Source organism: Drosophila tropicalis, unplaced genomic scaffold (genome assembly GCF_018151085.1).
Source record: "Drosophila tropicalis isolate 14030-0801.00 unplaced genomic scaffold, ASM1815108v1 contig_845, whole genome shotgun sequence".
Lineage (NCBI taxonomy): Eukaryota > Metazoa > Arthropoda > Insecta > Diptera > Drosophilidae > Drosophila > Drosophila tropicalis.
In genome coordinates, this window is record NW_027173338.1 from 5,475,794 (window position 1) to 5,489,723 (window position 13,930).

The window sequence follows — 13,930 nt, forward strand, 5'->3', positions numbered from 1 at the left end:
CTATGTGTGTGTAGGAATTCCAATGTTTTATCTCAGGTAACAGGGAGGAAACTATTTGGTAGAATCCATCCAGAAAGAAATGAAAATACCAACAAGACCTATGCGAATTTTTATTTATGCTCTTTGTCTAAAAGAAAGAAGAGTCGAACGATCATCAAATTGATTAAAATTTTAAACAATTTACTAAAAATATATAAAGTCCTTAAATGGTGTATTAATTCTCTATGCAGGGGAAAGGAGGAGCTATTGGAGTCCCAGACTCGACTATTCAAAAAAAAAGGTTTCCCTTAGTACTCTTTGCTTCCTGGGGAGCTGCCGAATTTTCCGTGCTAAAAATCTTTGCTAATCCTAGATCCGAATCGCCAATAATCCTGACTCTTTTAGGTTGTGGTGTGGTATAGTCCAACAGATAATACCGATAAGAATACCTAATCGAATGACAAACTATTCTATTTGCTAGACATTTTGTCGAAAGCCAATCATACTGATATGAGTCAAAAAACTACCAAAATGACTCAACTTTCGATTGAATATTGCAAAGTCCATCATAATAAATCAATTCATTTGTTTGATAAAAGGAAAAGACAAAACTTTTTGAAAGAAAGATTACGAAAGCTTTGATTTTAAAGTATCTAAAACGTGTCGAAAAAAATATAAGCTTATCTTCAATTAAGAAGACGTCAACTTGAAATATAACTAACAAAGTTATGAATCCATAATCCCTTGATTTTGGGGGCTAATATTAAAGACCTGGTTACTCGTCTATTGGCCATTTGCTGTAAGCGAAAAACAAACATGTTAAGCTCCGCGCTCTGTGGCTGTCTCTCCTAACATTCTGCTGCTGCTACGATATCGTCACTTGGGCACATTCCTTAGCAAAATGTGAGCTTGATTTGCTGGATTCTTTTTGGAATCGCTCGCCAGCCCTCCTCTCATTCCTCCCTGTCCACTCTCTTTTCCTCTCTGTTTCAATCTTAATTCTTTTTTGTTTTTCGTAAAGTCCCCTCTTCCTATACACTTACAGAAAAGATGAAAAGCATCGGCAAGGAAACGAAATCCGATATGGAAACCTATATTCTTGATCGGTGTTTAATTCTAAATTAATTTTAAATTAGTTAAAAGAGCCCAAAAGTAGCTGGTTAAATGTTAAACAGTTTTGTAGTGTATTGAAATTTCAGTGCACGTGAAAAAAATGAAAAAAAAAAAAAAAAACACTGTCCAATAATTTTTTTTCTTTTTTTTTTTTTTTTTGTAAATTTTTTCTCAAATATGCGGCACACACACGCCCCAAGAGATGGAGATGGAGATCGGAGCTGAAGTTGCTGCAGTTGGTCGAAATGTTGGAGAACTCAGCACGTTCTTTTGTGCGGGTCGCGGGGTCGCAACTTGTTCATGGCTGGTGGGGGAAAGGAGATGAGGAGGCTGGTGGTGGAGCTGAAGGAAGTAGAGGGAGTTGGGGGATTGATGGGAATATCTGGGCTTCGATTTCTTCGAGTGTATTTGCTATGCGTTGTTCATTCGACTTTGCTTGGATGGTCGTTTTGGACGATCGGTTGGTCTTTAAGACCGGTTGTTGTTGTTGTTGTTCTTGGTGTGTTGTTCCTGTAGACTACCTTTTGGGCGCTTTAGACGATCTTGGTCAACATTGTGTATGGGTTGGTTTTTGATTTTTTGGGCTGGGAAACCTGGGCAGCCTCCGCCTGGGCCTGGGCCTGGTCGAGGCCGAAGTTTTAAAGTTTTTTTTTTTTTTTTTAATGTAATTCCTTGAAGTCGATTTTTGTGGCTCGCTGGTGGACTGGTTGAAATTGGCGCGCAATTTTGACAGCCGCCTGAACCATGCAAGAGTGATCGAGAGCTCCAAGATTCTCTCTCTCTCTCTATCTCTCTGGGTTGCTCTACTCTTTCTCTCTTGCTCTATTCAAAAAGAAAGAATTCCTCGACTTGCGTCGATTTGCTGCCCCGAAAAGTTGTTGATGATGATGATGATGATGACGACGATGATGATATTGAAGGCCTGGAATTTATTGAATAAGTGTTGTGTATCTGTGTGTGTGTGGATGGTGGTGTGTTTTCGTTACGCTTCATCGCCCGGCTCAATCGTAGTACATACGTATACAGTTGCGAACTTAATAATAGCACCACTTGCTGAGGTAATGTGTTCAAAGGATTCCTAGGCTTATATTAAGGTTCTAGGAACATGTAAATACGTTTTTGAACGTAAAATACTTTCTACTAATGGAAGCAGAAAAAAAATTCTATCAAAATCCAACGTTTTCAAAGATTTTTACAAAAAACCTTGATATACTCAAAAAATACCCGAAACTAAAAATAGCACCACTTTTCAAATATTTACTCAAAATTAAAAAATAACAGAAAAAAACAAAATTCATTAACAAGTTATGATCAGATATTAAAAATAGTATTAAATAATAAACTTTATACTTTGTTGCATTGCCCTTATTGGCAATAACCGCAGCACATCGTCCTGGTATTGAGTCAACCAGGTCTTGACAGCATTTGACCGTTATTTTTGCCCAGGACTTCTGGATTACTTCCCAAAACTTCTCAATTTTTGTTGGTAATGAAACAGCAACTGCTTTTTTAATATCAGACCAAAGATTTTCAATGAGATTTTGGTCTGGTGACTGTCCCAGCCACTCAATTAAATTCAGATAATTCGCTGAGCACCACTTCCTGGCTTTCTTACTGGTGTGCTTTGGGCTGATGTCCTGTTGAAAGGGTCATATTAGCTGTATATTATCCTCAGCGTATAGTGGCAACACCGTCTATAAGATATTTACATGAACTTGCTGATCCATAATCGATTTGTGGACTGATATGTGACCGACACCATAATAAGACTAACAGCCCCATACCAATGACACTGATTCTAGACTCTAGGGTGAATTTGGAGTTGAATTCCAGGTTCTGTGGACGCCAGACGTATGGTCTATAGCCTTTTCTACGATATTTTACAATTTTATTTTCATCAGTCCATTGTACGTTCCTCCAGTTTTGGACAAGCCAATTCTCATGATCTTTGACCAACTTAAGGCGATTGGCATTATGTCTAGCGTTCAAAAGTGGAGGCTTTCTTCGACTGGAATCTTTTGAATTGATCTTCCGGAGGTAGTTGCGAACAATTTGGACCCTAGTTTGGGGCTTGAAGTCCTTTTTAAGATCTGTTACAGCCTTAACAGAATCCTTATTGCTCTCTCGCATTAAGGGACCGACTTCTTGCTGCTTCAGTCTTGGCTTTCGTCTGCGAGTTTAAGGCTTCTGTTTCAAATAGATCGCTATTCGGATCACTCTGTTGGAAGTACCAACCAGTTTTCCATCTTCAAGATCCGATTTTTTCTCCAAAACCTGGTTTTGGATGACGTTTCGCTTTTTTCCCGGGGCAGTGTTTTCCCCGACCCATTATATCTAAAAGTCTCGGATATTTTGTAGTACTGTTGCTTTTAAAATCGACTTTGAACCAGGGACTGTTAAATATGTGTTTTTTGCTATGCAATTCTGCGAAATTTAACGGAATTTTGCAAAATACTGCAAGTGGTGCTATTTTTAGTTTCGGGTATTTTTTGAGTATATCAAGGTTTTTTGTAAAAATCTTTGAAAACGTTGGATTTTGATAGAATTTTTTTTCTGCTTCCATTAGTAGAAAGTATTTTACGTTCAAAAACATATTCACATGTTCCTAGAACCTTAAAATAAGCCTAGGGAATCCTTTGAATACATTACCTCAGCAAGTGGTGCTATTTTTAAGTTCGCAGCTGTACATATCTATATATTTTAACGACGATTGTCGCATTTGTATACCCTGTTTAATATCAACAATAAAAAAAAGACTATCGCAACTATGCCAAAAACATTCATAAACTTATATTTGTTTTTCAAAGTCTTTACTAAATCTACTAGATCTTTAAAATGAGTGTTTGACAAGGCAAAAAGATTAATTTCCATGTTGCTAATTAGGAAATATGGATTTAGATAGATTTGACCTTGAGTTTATAGTTTGTTCAACTACTCACAAGCAGTTAAATTGTTATGGTCACACTTTTATGTAGTGTTGGGCAAGAATTTAACCAAATAAAGCGATCAATTTAACAATTGTAAATAATATAATAATACCTAATCAAGAAATTAAGCTTAGTTCTATGCCAATTATGATTTTAACAGCATAAAATCTATTCAATTATTCTTAATGGTCACACTATTATGTAGTGTTGGTCAGGAAGGTTCGCTCTAATTTGACGATATTGATTTTAACAGCATGTAAACAGTAATAAGTTTAGTTATTTAGTTTTAAACAGCAATTAAATTGCTGTAAATGGTCGGAATATTAAGCAGTGTTGGTTAACAAATTAAATTAGGTTGTAAAGAACCTCTTGATTGCAATCTTCCATTAAATATTGCAAATATTATTATTAAACTAAGTATCAATTGTGTTTATTGTGGACTATTAGGGTATTTCCTGATTCGGAGACTTTCTTATTATACATATGTATGTATATTGTTTTTGTGCTTTATTTTTTATTATGGCCAAATATTTGTTGGCCAGTCATGCCCCCAAGAGCCACACGATAATGTTAATGGAAAGACCCGTCAGCTTCACCTCTCTTTCGACGTCTTTTTCTCGTCCCCCCCATCACTCCCTGCCCTCATCACTCCCATTCTCGTCATCATTCACATCGATTGATCGTCATTCCTACGTCTGCCGTCTGCTGTCTGCGTCGTTTTCAAAAGGTATTTTTATTACTTTTGTTACACTAACTTACTTCCTATTCAAATCGAATAGTCGAACGACTGGCATTTCAAGCTCTGTCGTTGTTGTCGAAATTGGCGAGAATTTACTTGGAAAAAAGGCAAAATAATATAGAATTTGCTTGATCGGGAATCGAGTATTAACGGAGGCATTAACTTTGACCTTTGTGGGCTTTGACCATTGTTGAAGAAGTTAAGTTGAATACTTTTGCCTTGCTTTTAGTTGTAAAGTTTGTTAAAGCAATCTAATCTGCCTACTTTCACTCCATTTCCAGCCATCGTTGAGAAAGACAGAGAGAAAGATACATTTTCTTTTATTTTGGATCTCGTTCGATTCAATTTATTCGAGAGCCCCAACTTTATATACATATATATTTTTTTTTCTAGTCGAACAGCTTTCGGAAGAGAAGGAGGAGAGTTGGGAGGCGGAGATTGCTCAATGCAATGAAATTTCAAGCTTGCAATCGATTTTTCGTTCATTGTGATTTACCTTTTTTGGGATTTTGGTATGCTGAATGTTTTTGCTACTAAATCTACAACAATAAAAGTAGCAACAACAACAACAACAAGATCAACAACAACAACAACAGGCACAACAATGTGTTCTAAATAAATTCCAATGAAATGAAATGCAGGGCAAAGCAAACGCGAAGGGTGTGGAAGAGGGGGGGCAATAAAAAAAAGCCAGGCTTGGGGCAGCTTGGGGGCGCAGATGTATCTTGCAGATACAAATTCTGTGTGCAACGTGATTGCAATCTTTAGCATCGTCATCATCAGCAACAACAACCACAACTAAAACCCTGACTGGCACATAAAAATTTAATGCTTATGACTTTTGGAATACCCTAGAAAAAAATAACCTCATTTTTGAGATGAATATATTTATATATATCTGTGGACGATATAGCGCATAGTTCGGGAAAAGGAAAGTCCTCTTTTGGGTACTTAAATTTTGGCATGTTCCAGATGTTAATTCTTAGTTTTGGGTTATACTCAGTTCTTTGTGAAGTTCTTGAACTTTGGATTAAGCTGATAGTTCAGTTTCGGATCTAGCTCAACATTTTGGTAGAGGAAAACGTCCTGTCAGCATATTCTTTTTGGATAGATACAAATTTTGGCCTTGGGCGTTGAAAATTCCCTGATTTTCCCCTGCTAGGATCTGCCACTAGTTCAGTTACCGATCCTTCATTAGCCTGCCTTTGATTATCACTTTACTTTCCAAAGTTAATAACTACCATCAATTAATAGACAAATTTATTGCTTTTTAATTAATTTCAATACTTAGATGTCCACATTAGCGAATTTTTAGTAAGATTTTGGTTTCGCTTAAATTGAACATGCCTCTTGTGAGATTTACAAAACAATTTAGAGGATATTTAAAAAGCAACAGCAACAAAAACAAGACTAACACGAGGCACAAGATTCAAGTCTTGAATGTAGCAGGCCCCTTTGGAGGCCCGAAGGCTCCAAAAAAGAGTTTCGAAAAGCAGCAGCGGCAGCGTTTGGACGCCAACGTCGACGTTGACGTTGCCGCGCGTGCGCAACTTCAACGGATGTCTGGGGACCAGGGACCAAGATGTTGTTGTTGGCTTACCTGTTTGGCTTGCCGCTTTCTTGCTATTTTTCTTCCTTTAGCTTTTTATCTCCTTCTCTGTTGCACTCCAACTCTCAGCGGCTCTGTGGCTCTGCGTCTCTCATTCAGTTGGGTGAAAATCAACAAAACCAACCAATTCCCGTACAGTAGCTGCCTTTTTTTATGTTTTTAATGAGCGTTTTTTTTTTTTTTGTTTTTTATATTGCCCCACGGAAGCTGCAGGATTGGCGGTGCCAAGACAAGCGAATGCATCTCCATGTCAGTTAAATGCTTATTGTGGTTTATTCTAATCCCCCCTTCCCAGTTCCTCTATCCTCCACCGCAAACGCTCAACTAAACATTATTCCCACCAGCTGCATATCAATAAAAATAAAACCAAATTGGTTCTCATATATGTCATAGGAATCAGCTCAGTTTGGAATGGGGCTATATAACCGCAAAACTATGTAAAGTACTAAATCAATTATACTCCAAGTACATCAACATGAGGAAAGAAATTTTATATTCATACGCACTGTTGTACGCGTTTGAGCGAAAGAGTTTTTACCACATTTCTCTATTGAATTGAACCGCATGTTTGCTGTTCGCTTGAGATTTATTTGTTGATTTATTTACGGCTTTAATTGATGAAACATTTACGAAATTTCCCCAACAATATAACTTTTTGTACCCTTCAATGATAAGAAATAAACATGACATTTTCACAAAAGAGCATAACAATTGACATGAAATGCTGTCAGGGTTTCCCATTGACTCACTGTCAGAAGTTTGAATGGAGAAAAAACAGAACAGAAATTCCAGAATAATAATCAAGTTTTTGACAAGAAATCACGATGGACTGATCCTGAATGGCTGATCAAGTATACGTATATACCAGTATATAATTACTGGTACATATATGAGGATATGTCATCAAGTCTCCTTCTTTGCAAGGTTACGAATATGCATACATGCATATACCCCAAAGGAAGTCAAAATTACATTAAGAAGAGTAAATTTTATGCTAGAAATGCTAAAACTTTCGTTGTAATTTGAAAAGTTAGAAAAGGAGCATCTGATCTTAATTAATTTTCGCACTTTCCATGATTCCGTTAATTGAATAATCCTCCGCTTACATTAAAGGGTCAATCTAAAAAAGTAGCTTAAGCTACATCAGTTAGGCATTGGACATTGAGAAGGGTCGGTAGCGTTCAAGGATGTTTAAATTTAACCAGTTTCATAAGTTCAACTCGATTTAAGGAGGCGTAATTCCCCCCATTGCCTTATCGACGATCCGCCACTGTTTTAAACACATAAGCTTAACACTGAATTACTTTACTAGATAATAGATTAAACGATATATTTGTGTCTTAAGTATCTTTATTTTAATATGTTAAATTCAACTGCCCCTTTTATCCTCCCACAACATTCGACTCTAGTACCTAATCTACTGGCTGGACTCACCCTTTTACCCTACATCTAATGGTAATGGACACTTAACTAAAGTTAATTAAATTTGAAAAACGTGGAAAGCTGTTTTTCACTTACATTAACGGTAAGTATCTTTGTAATAATAATTAATAATTTAATTTACATGCCCAGAATTTTCAAGCCATATGTCAGGTGGAATTTGAGTAATTAAAAAAAAACTAGTCTAGGTCTGTTAACAATTGGGGAAAAAAAACAGAACTAAAAGTGATTGTAAACACTTGTATAACTGAAATTAACCTGTGCAAGATGATTAAGTTACTCAAGAGATTTATACAAAATACATATAAACATATCCATATATCTTGAATATCTTTAAGATATCATCTTTAATCAACACGCTCGAGATGATTTCTTGAAGTTAACTGTCATATATATTGTTTTATTTTCAGATAACTGATATCAGAGGTTTGAAAACTTAAACAATCATGTTTTTAGTTGCTATTATTGAATGATATCATTTGGGATGCCGCTCCATTTCATTTTCAGATCACAATTTGGCGTCAAGTCAGCAAAATGGGATCGCCACAAGATGCTAAATAATGACGAAGCAATTGAGCAATAAATGGTTTATGCAAAATTTGTATTAAAACTTCGTGACTCCAACTGATGCTGAGCATTGGGCGAACATCAGGGGCAGGTGTTCAGGGCTGTTGAGAATCAGCAAAAAAAAAAAAATTATGCAAAAAAAACACACAAATTGGACACCAGCTGGATAAGGGGTGAGCCATTATATCGAGAGAGATATATGTATGAATGTATATAGTCTCTGGCAGAATATATACACAACAACAAAAAAAATGATAAGCACCAAATATTTGTTGATAAATGTTTGGAAATGAAATGAGCGGCAACCGGGACCGGCACCGGCACCGCATCCCCCCTTTGCCGCAACCCTCCTTAAGTCTTTTTGCCCCCCTATCGTTTCATGCTGAACTCATCGCGCTGGCATGCAAAAGTCAAATATTTATCAGCCTAGAAGCCAACACAGAGAGCCTCCTCTGCCTCCTCCACCATCACCACCTCAGCCTCCGACCTTCTCCCCTCTTGAGACTCCATCTCTATCTCTCTCTCTCTATCTATCTCTGGCTCGATGGTTTTAGCTCTAAATTTTGCTCCCACGGTTCGTAACTTCGATGCTAATCAAAATTTGAATAATTCACTAAATAGATTTTTAAAGTTTTAGCAGGTTATATATGCAAAATATGTAGATATATATACATACAAATATATAGATACATGTGTAGTATTTAGTTCATTATCTTGTCATTTCCTTTTCAAAAGGTTTTTGTGGGCCTGAGAAGAATATTTGATATATTTTGCGCTTATCAGCATTTTGGCTTTATATTAAATGCGTCAGCATTTTTTTTTTTTTTTTCGCCTTTTCTTTTCTTTATTTTTTTTATCACAATTTTTATTTTACAGTCGGTAAACGAATTATTAATTAGACAAGCCAGAACTGATGATGTAGATGATGATGATGATGAAGAAGGAGATGGAGATGAAGATGGAGACGGAGATGGTGTTGTTTTGGTAAGTGGCGTCTGGGAATGTATTATTACCGGGTCTAAATACTCAATACTCTGTGCCACGTGCTAAAAACTTCATTAATTTTCACACCTGAATATTCATTTCGTTTCGTTTGTTAAGACTTGAAAGGAATTTACTCACAACCCTTGGCAGAAGATTGAAAAAACAAAACAACCAACAAGTTATATGGTTATTAAATGCAGACTAAACGTCTTAGAATTATTATTATTGAATTTGTCATACTTTTATTTTCACCTATTTGCTTGGTTATGGATCTATTACGACTTAGAATCTAAAACAAAATATTAAGTTTTTCTTAAATTCATATATATGAAATTTGGACTAAAATTAATAACAAGTTATTGTCTTATAAACAAAAATCCATGCTTAAATGATTTTAAAATTTTGGTAAAAGTATAAAGAGAAAATTCTAACTGAAATTGTAGCCAAAAGCGCGGATCATGAGCCTTTTAGTAGTTCAAAACTATCTTTACCTTTCACAGTATGACAAAAGTTTTGTCACAAAACTTTCTAAATTGTTTCAATTTGGTTGAAAATTTAGGGATTTGGATAGATAAAACTGTCAGGACATCCCTAGATATTCTTTTACAAGAAAAAAACAATTTTTTTAGAGATTCATGTAAATATTTAGACACATCATGAAAATCCCAAAATTAAAATTGTATTTTTGAGTTGAACAGAGAAATGGAAGTTTCCCAAAATTTATTTAATTTAAGACAATTAATGTTAAATTTTCTTAATTAATGTCTAAAAACTGTCTTGTCAACTATGTAAATATCTTTCGGTAGGACGATAAAGAGTTACTTAGGTACAGGGATAAGCTTGTACTATCGCTTTAAAGTTGAAGAAGAAGAAAAGTACCTAAAGAGGTGATAATATATTGGACATATGTAAATATTATTCGTTATCCACAATCGTTTCTATTATCCACGTCTGAACTTCCTTTCAGTATTGCTTCATCGGAGGGGACGAGCCCCCGACTAGGTATGACATATATATATGTAGTTATTTAGTCCTTTTTAATTGTCAAAACATAAAACATAAATGACACAATTTATGCTAATATATAAACATTTATTTAAATAAATACAATATTTTATTCGGATCGAGTTTAAGGTTCAAAATGTCAGGTCAATCGCATAATTGAGTTTAAAATTGAATTGGGGGAGGAAAAATTTTAAAAATATTATTTTTAAAATAAAATTTTACTGGAGCTTATACCAACACCAATGCAATTCAAAATGTACTTAAAATATCAAATGGTTTTGGATTTGTCTTAAATGTATTTAAATGTGATGTTTAATGAACTATTAATCCCAACAATTAAATGATCATTAATTTTTTATACTACATTTATAATTGGTTCCGATTGTGTTATTTGTATTAAAGTGGCCCTATGAGAAATCGAACTACTGAGTCATTTTGTTATGGCCAACTTCGTCATGGCAACCATATTGAAAGCCATACCGGAAGACCCTTCTAATAGTCAGAAAAACGACGAAAGGATTTTAAAAACAAATTAAACCTCATCATACATATAAACCAGAAGAAAAAACAACCCAAAACAAAAAGAAAAGAACAAAATAACCAAACGAATTATGGTCATAGAGAAATTAGAAGACCATCATCATCAGCAGCAGCAGCAACAACAACAAGAACAACAACAACATTTCAAGGCAAACTAAAGACAAAACGAGAAGACCTTAAAAAAGAGTGGGGAACCAAAGGAATGACACGCATCCGGTTTGAAAATTCCAACCAGAAACTGACAGAGGAAGAGACGTAGACGGAGCGTGGGGAGAAGAGAGGAGAAGACAAACCGAAACCCAAAAAAAAAAAAAAGAAACAGCAAAGCTGCTGCCCAAGGAATTCAAACACTTGAAATTAACAGAAACAGCAACCACACAGCTTCATCTTCGTAAGGACAGCAAACAGGTCGAGGGTACGTAGGGACGGTAGGACGAGCTGACTGGTGGACGGGTGGACAATGGAGCTACAATATTTCAGAGCCGTCTCTCTCTATCGCCGTCGTTCGTATGAGCAATGTGCAGAGATGTGCAACGCCCTATTGCAGTCTGGTCACGAAAACAATGTCCAAATGTTTGCCACCAACGAAAAGGAGGATGAGGAGGAGGATCAGGCAACAACAACAGCAACTATAGCGGCAGGAGGGGAGACTAACAGCAGCAGCAGATACGGTAGCAATTTGCAACGCATTGGCCCCAGGCGAAGAAACGAACCTCGACGAGCAGGTGGAGACAATGCCATGCCCACTTGGCTGATGGAGGGCGTTTGGCAATTAAAAATGCGTGCCCTAACCCAGCGTGTCTATTTGGATGACTTGGAGGCAGATGATGTGGCCGGCAATGAAGGTAAGTCATAGAATATAAGTACGTATATTAGTATATATTTTAGTCAGAGTTTATATCTGCTTTTGTTCACATTTCAGCCCAAGAGGAAGTGGAATTCGAGAGAATAGCCACTGCTGCCCGACCAGGCAGTAGCATCAAGACAGCTTTCCAGCCGCGACCATCGACCAGTCAGCTAATGAAGAATCGACATTCTAGTGATGGGCGGCTTAACAGCACCACGTCAAGACCCACTTCAGCGGCGGCAGTGGCTCGACCGGGCACTAGTTTGAGTCGTCCTGGTTCGGCATCCCGCCCGGTTTCACGTTGTGGCACCGCTGCTCGGGTTAGAAGCACCTCGGCAACGGCTTTCAATGTGGCCGATGCAACATCAAAGTTATATCAGGCATCCAGATTGAATCCAACCATTTATGCCGAACGTCAGACCTTGGTCAAGGCCTTGTTTCAATTTCTCTACTATCACGAGGCGGATGTGCAGAAGGCCTATTCTTTGTGTCAGGCCGTCATGGAGGTACAAAGGCAAAGGCCATCGAACCCCAGTGAACCTTCACCCCGTTTCGATTGGTGGTGGCAACAGCAAATGGGTCGTTGCCTCTTGGCCCTTAACTATCCGCGACGTGCGGAGCCCTATCTATTGCAATCCTTGAATGTTTTTCCTCACCCGGACACATATTTGTTGCTATCGCGTGTTTATCAGAGGCTTAAACAACCAGAAAGAGCTCTAGTTCTTATTGGCCAAATAGTGGATCAGAGACCCTTTGATATCACCTATAGATTGGAGCAGGCACGCGTCTATCAGAGCATGGGAGAACAGAAGCAGGAAGATGCCTTGCAACTCTATCGTTTGGTGGCCAAACTTCAGCCCATAAATATCGAAGCATTGGCCAATATCGCCATGAACTATTTCTATGATAACAATCCGGAAATGGCTCTTATGTACTATCGTCGCATACTATCGCTGGGCGTTCACTCTGTTGAGCTTTACTGTAATATAGCTCTTTGTTGCCTTTATGGCGGACAGATTGATTTGGTCTTACCCTGTTTCCAGAGAGCCCTTGCCTTGGTAACAGCGGCATCGACATCCTCGCTGGCCGAACAGCGTGCAGATGTTTGGTATAATCTTAGCTTTGTCGCTTTAACTTCTGGTGATTACGTGCTGGCCCGTCGATGTCTCCAGCTCTGTCTCACCTCAGATGCCCGTCATGGAGCTGCTTTGAACAATTTGGCCGTTTTATCTGCACAAAGTGGTGATGTAATGGCAGCTAAATCTTATCTAACTGCCGCCCAAGATGTGGCACCCGATTCATTGGAAGTATCCAGCAATATTCAGTTTATGGACTTGCACTATAAATTGTAAAATGGTTTTAAAGATTCATTAAATGAATGTAAACTAAATTTAATCCGTGTCAGTTGATTTTATTAACCGAGATTTGAGACATTTCATAGTTTAAGGCCTTTGGAGCCATTGGTAAATTTCGTCTAATCCCACCTTGGTAACAGCACTGGCCTCCACAATTGTCACCTGTTGACGGATTTGCTTCTGCAGCTTGGACATTTGGAGCATAAGTAATGCCTCATTACGCATCTGGCGATAAGAATAATCCATTTTACTTAATACCAATAAAATGTTGACTTTCTGTAATCGCGGCTCAGTCAAGATCGAATAGAAGAGGACACCAGCTGCTGAGATCTGGCATAGATTGGAAGTATCCACCACATAGATGAGTTTTTTGACATCTTCAAAGTATTGACGCCACAGTGGAGCCATACTACCGCCTATCTCAAGAATTTGTATGGATTTTGGCAGATGTTTATTGGGATTTGAATCACCTGCCGGCGACTGCACAGGGAAATTAATTCGATAGATTCCAGTGCCAATGGTGGGCATCGAATAGCTGGTCGAATCAATTGAATCTGGATCCTGCAGGGCCATTAAAAGATGCGTTTTGCCCGCACGTTTGGGACCCAGACAAATGCACGACGACATACTTTTATTGATTAAACAAAGCTAAAACTATGACAACATGCTGACGAAAAAAGAACAGCAAAGACGTTTTATTTGAATTAGGATAAGGATGATTTATTCCGAAAACGGATCCGCAATCTGGGGCAGACCGATTGATACGAAACGTTTCTCTTCTAATTTTCTTTTATAAGGGAAATAAATATTTTATTAGAAATAATT

At 37.4% G+C, this 13,930-nt stretch overlaps 2 protein-coding genes across 2 annotated transcripts; one reads left to right on the forward strand and one right to left on the reverse strand.

Moving 5' to 3' along the window:
• Window positions 1-10,825: 10,825 nt before the first annotated feature.
• Window positions 10,826-13,102, forward strand: BBS8 (tetratricopeptide repeat protein 8). Its single transcript, XM_068295376.1, has 2 exons — window positions 10,826-11,748; window positions 11,826-13,102. The coding sequence occupies exons 1-2, from the start codon at window positions 11,364-11,366 to the stop codon at window positions 13,100-13,102; spliced, it is 1,662 nt and encodes a 553-aa protein (XP_068151477.1). The 5' UTR covers window positions 10,826-11,363.
• A 90-nt stretch (window positions 13,103-13,192) lies between these two features.
• Window positions 13,193-13,732, reverse strand: LOC137581482 (ADP-ribosylation factor-like protein 16). The gene has a single exon (XM_068295732.1). The coding sequence runs from the start codon at window positions 13,730-13,732 to the stop codon at window positions 13,193-13,195; it is 540 nt and encodes a 179-aa protein (XP_068151833.1).
• Window positions 13,733-13,930: the final 198 nt, after the last annotated feature.

Coding starts and splice junctions, on each gene's coding strand:
- BBS8 (XM_068295376.1), top strand. CDS start 11,364: ATGGAGCTACAATATTTCAGAGCCGTCTCTCTCTATCGCCGTCGTTCG. Junction 11,749..11,825: donor TGATGTGGCCGGCAATGAAG/GTAAGTCATAGA, acceptor TTCACATTTCAG/CCCAAGAGGAAGTGGAATTC.
- LOC137581482 (XM_068295732.1), bottom strand. CDS start 13,732: ATGTCGTCGTGCATTTGTCTGGGTCCCAAACGTGCGGGCAAAACGCAT.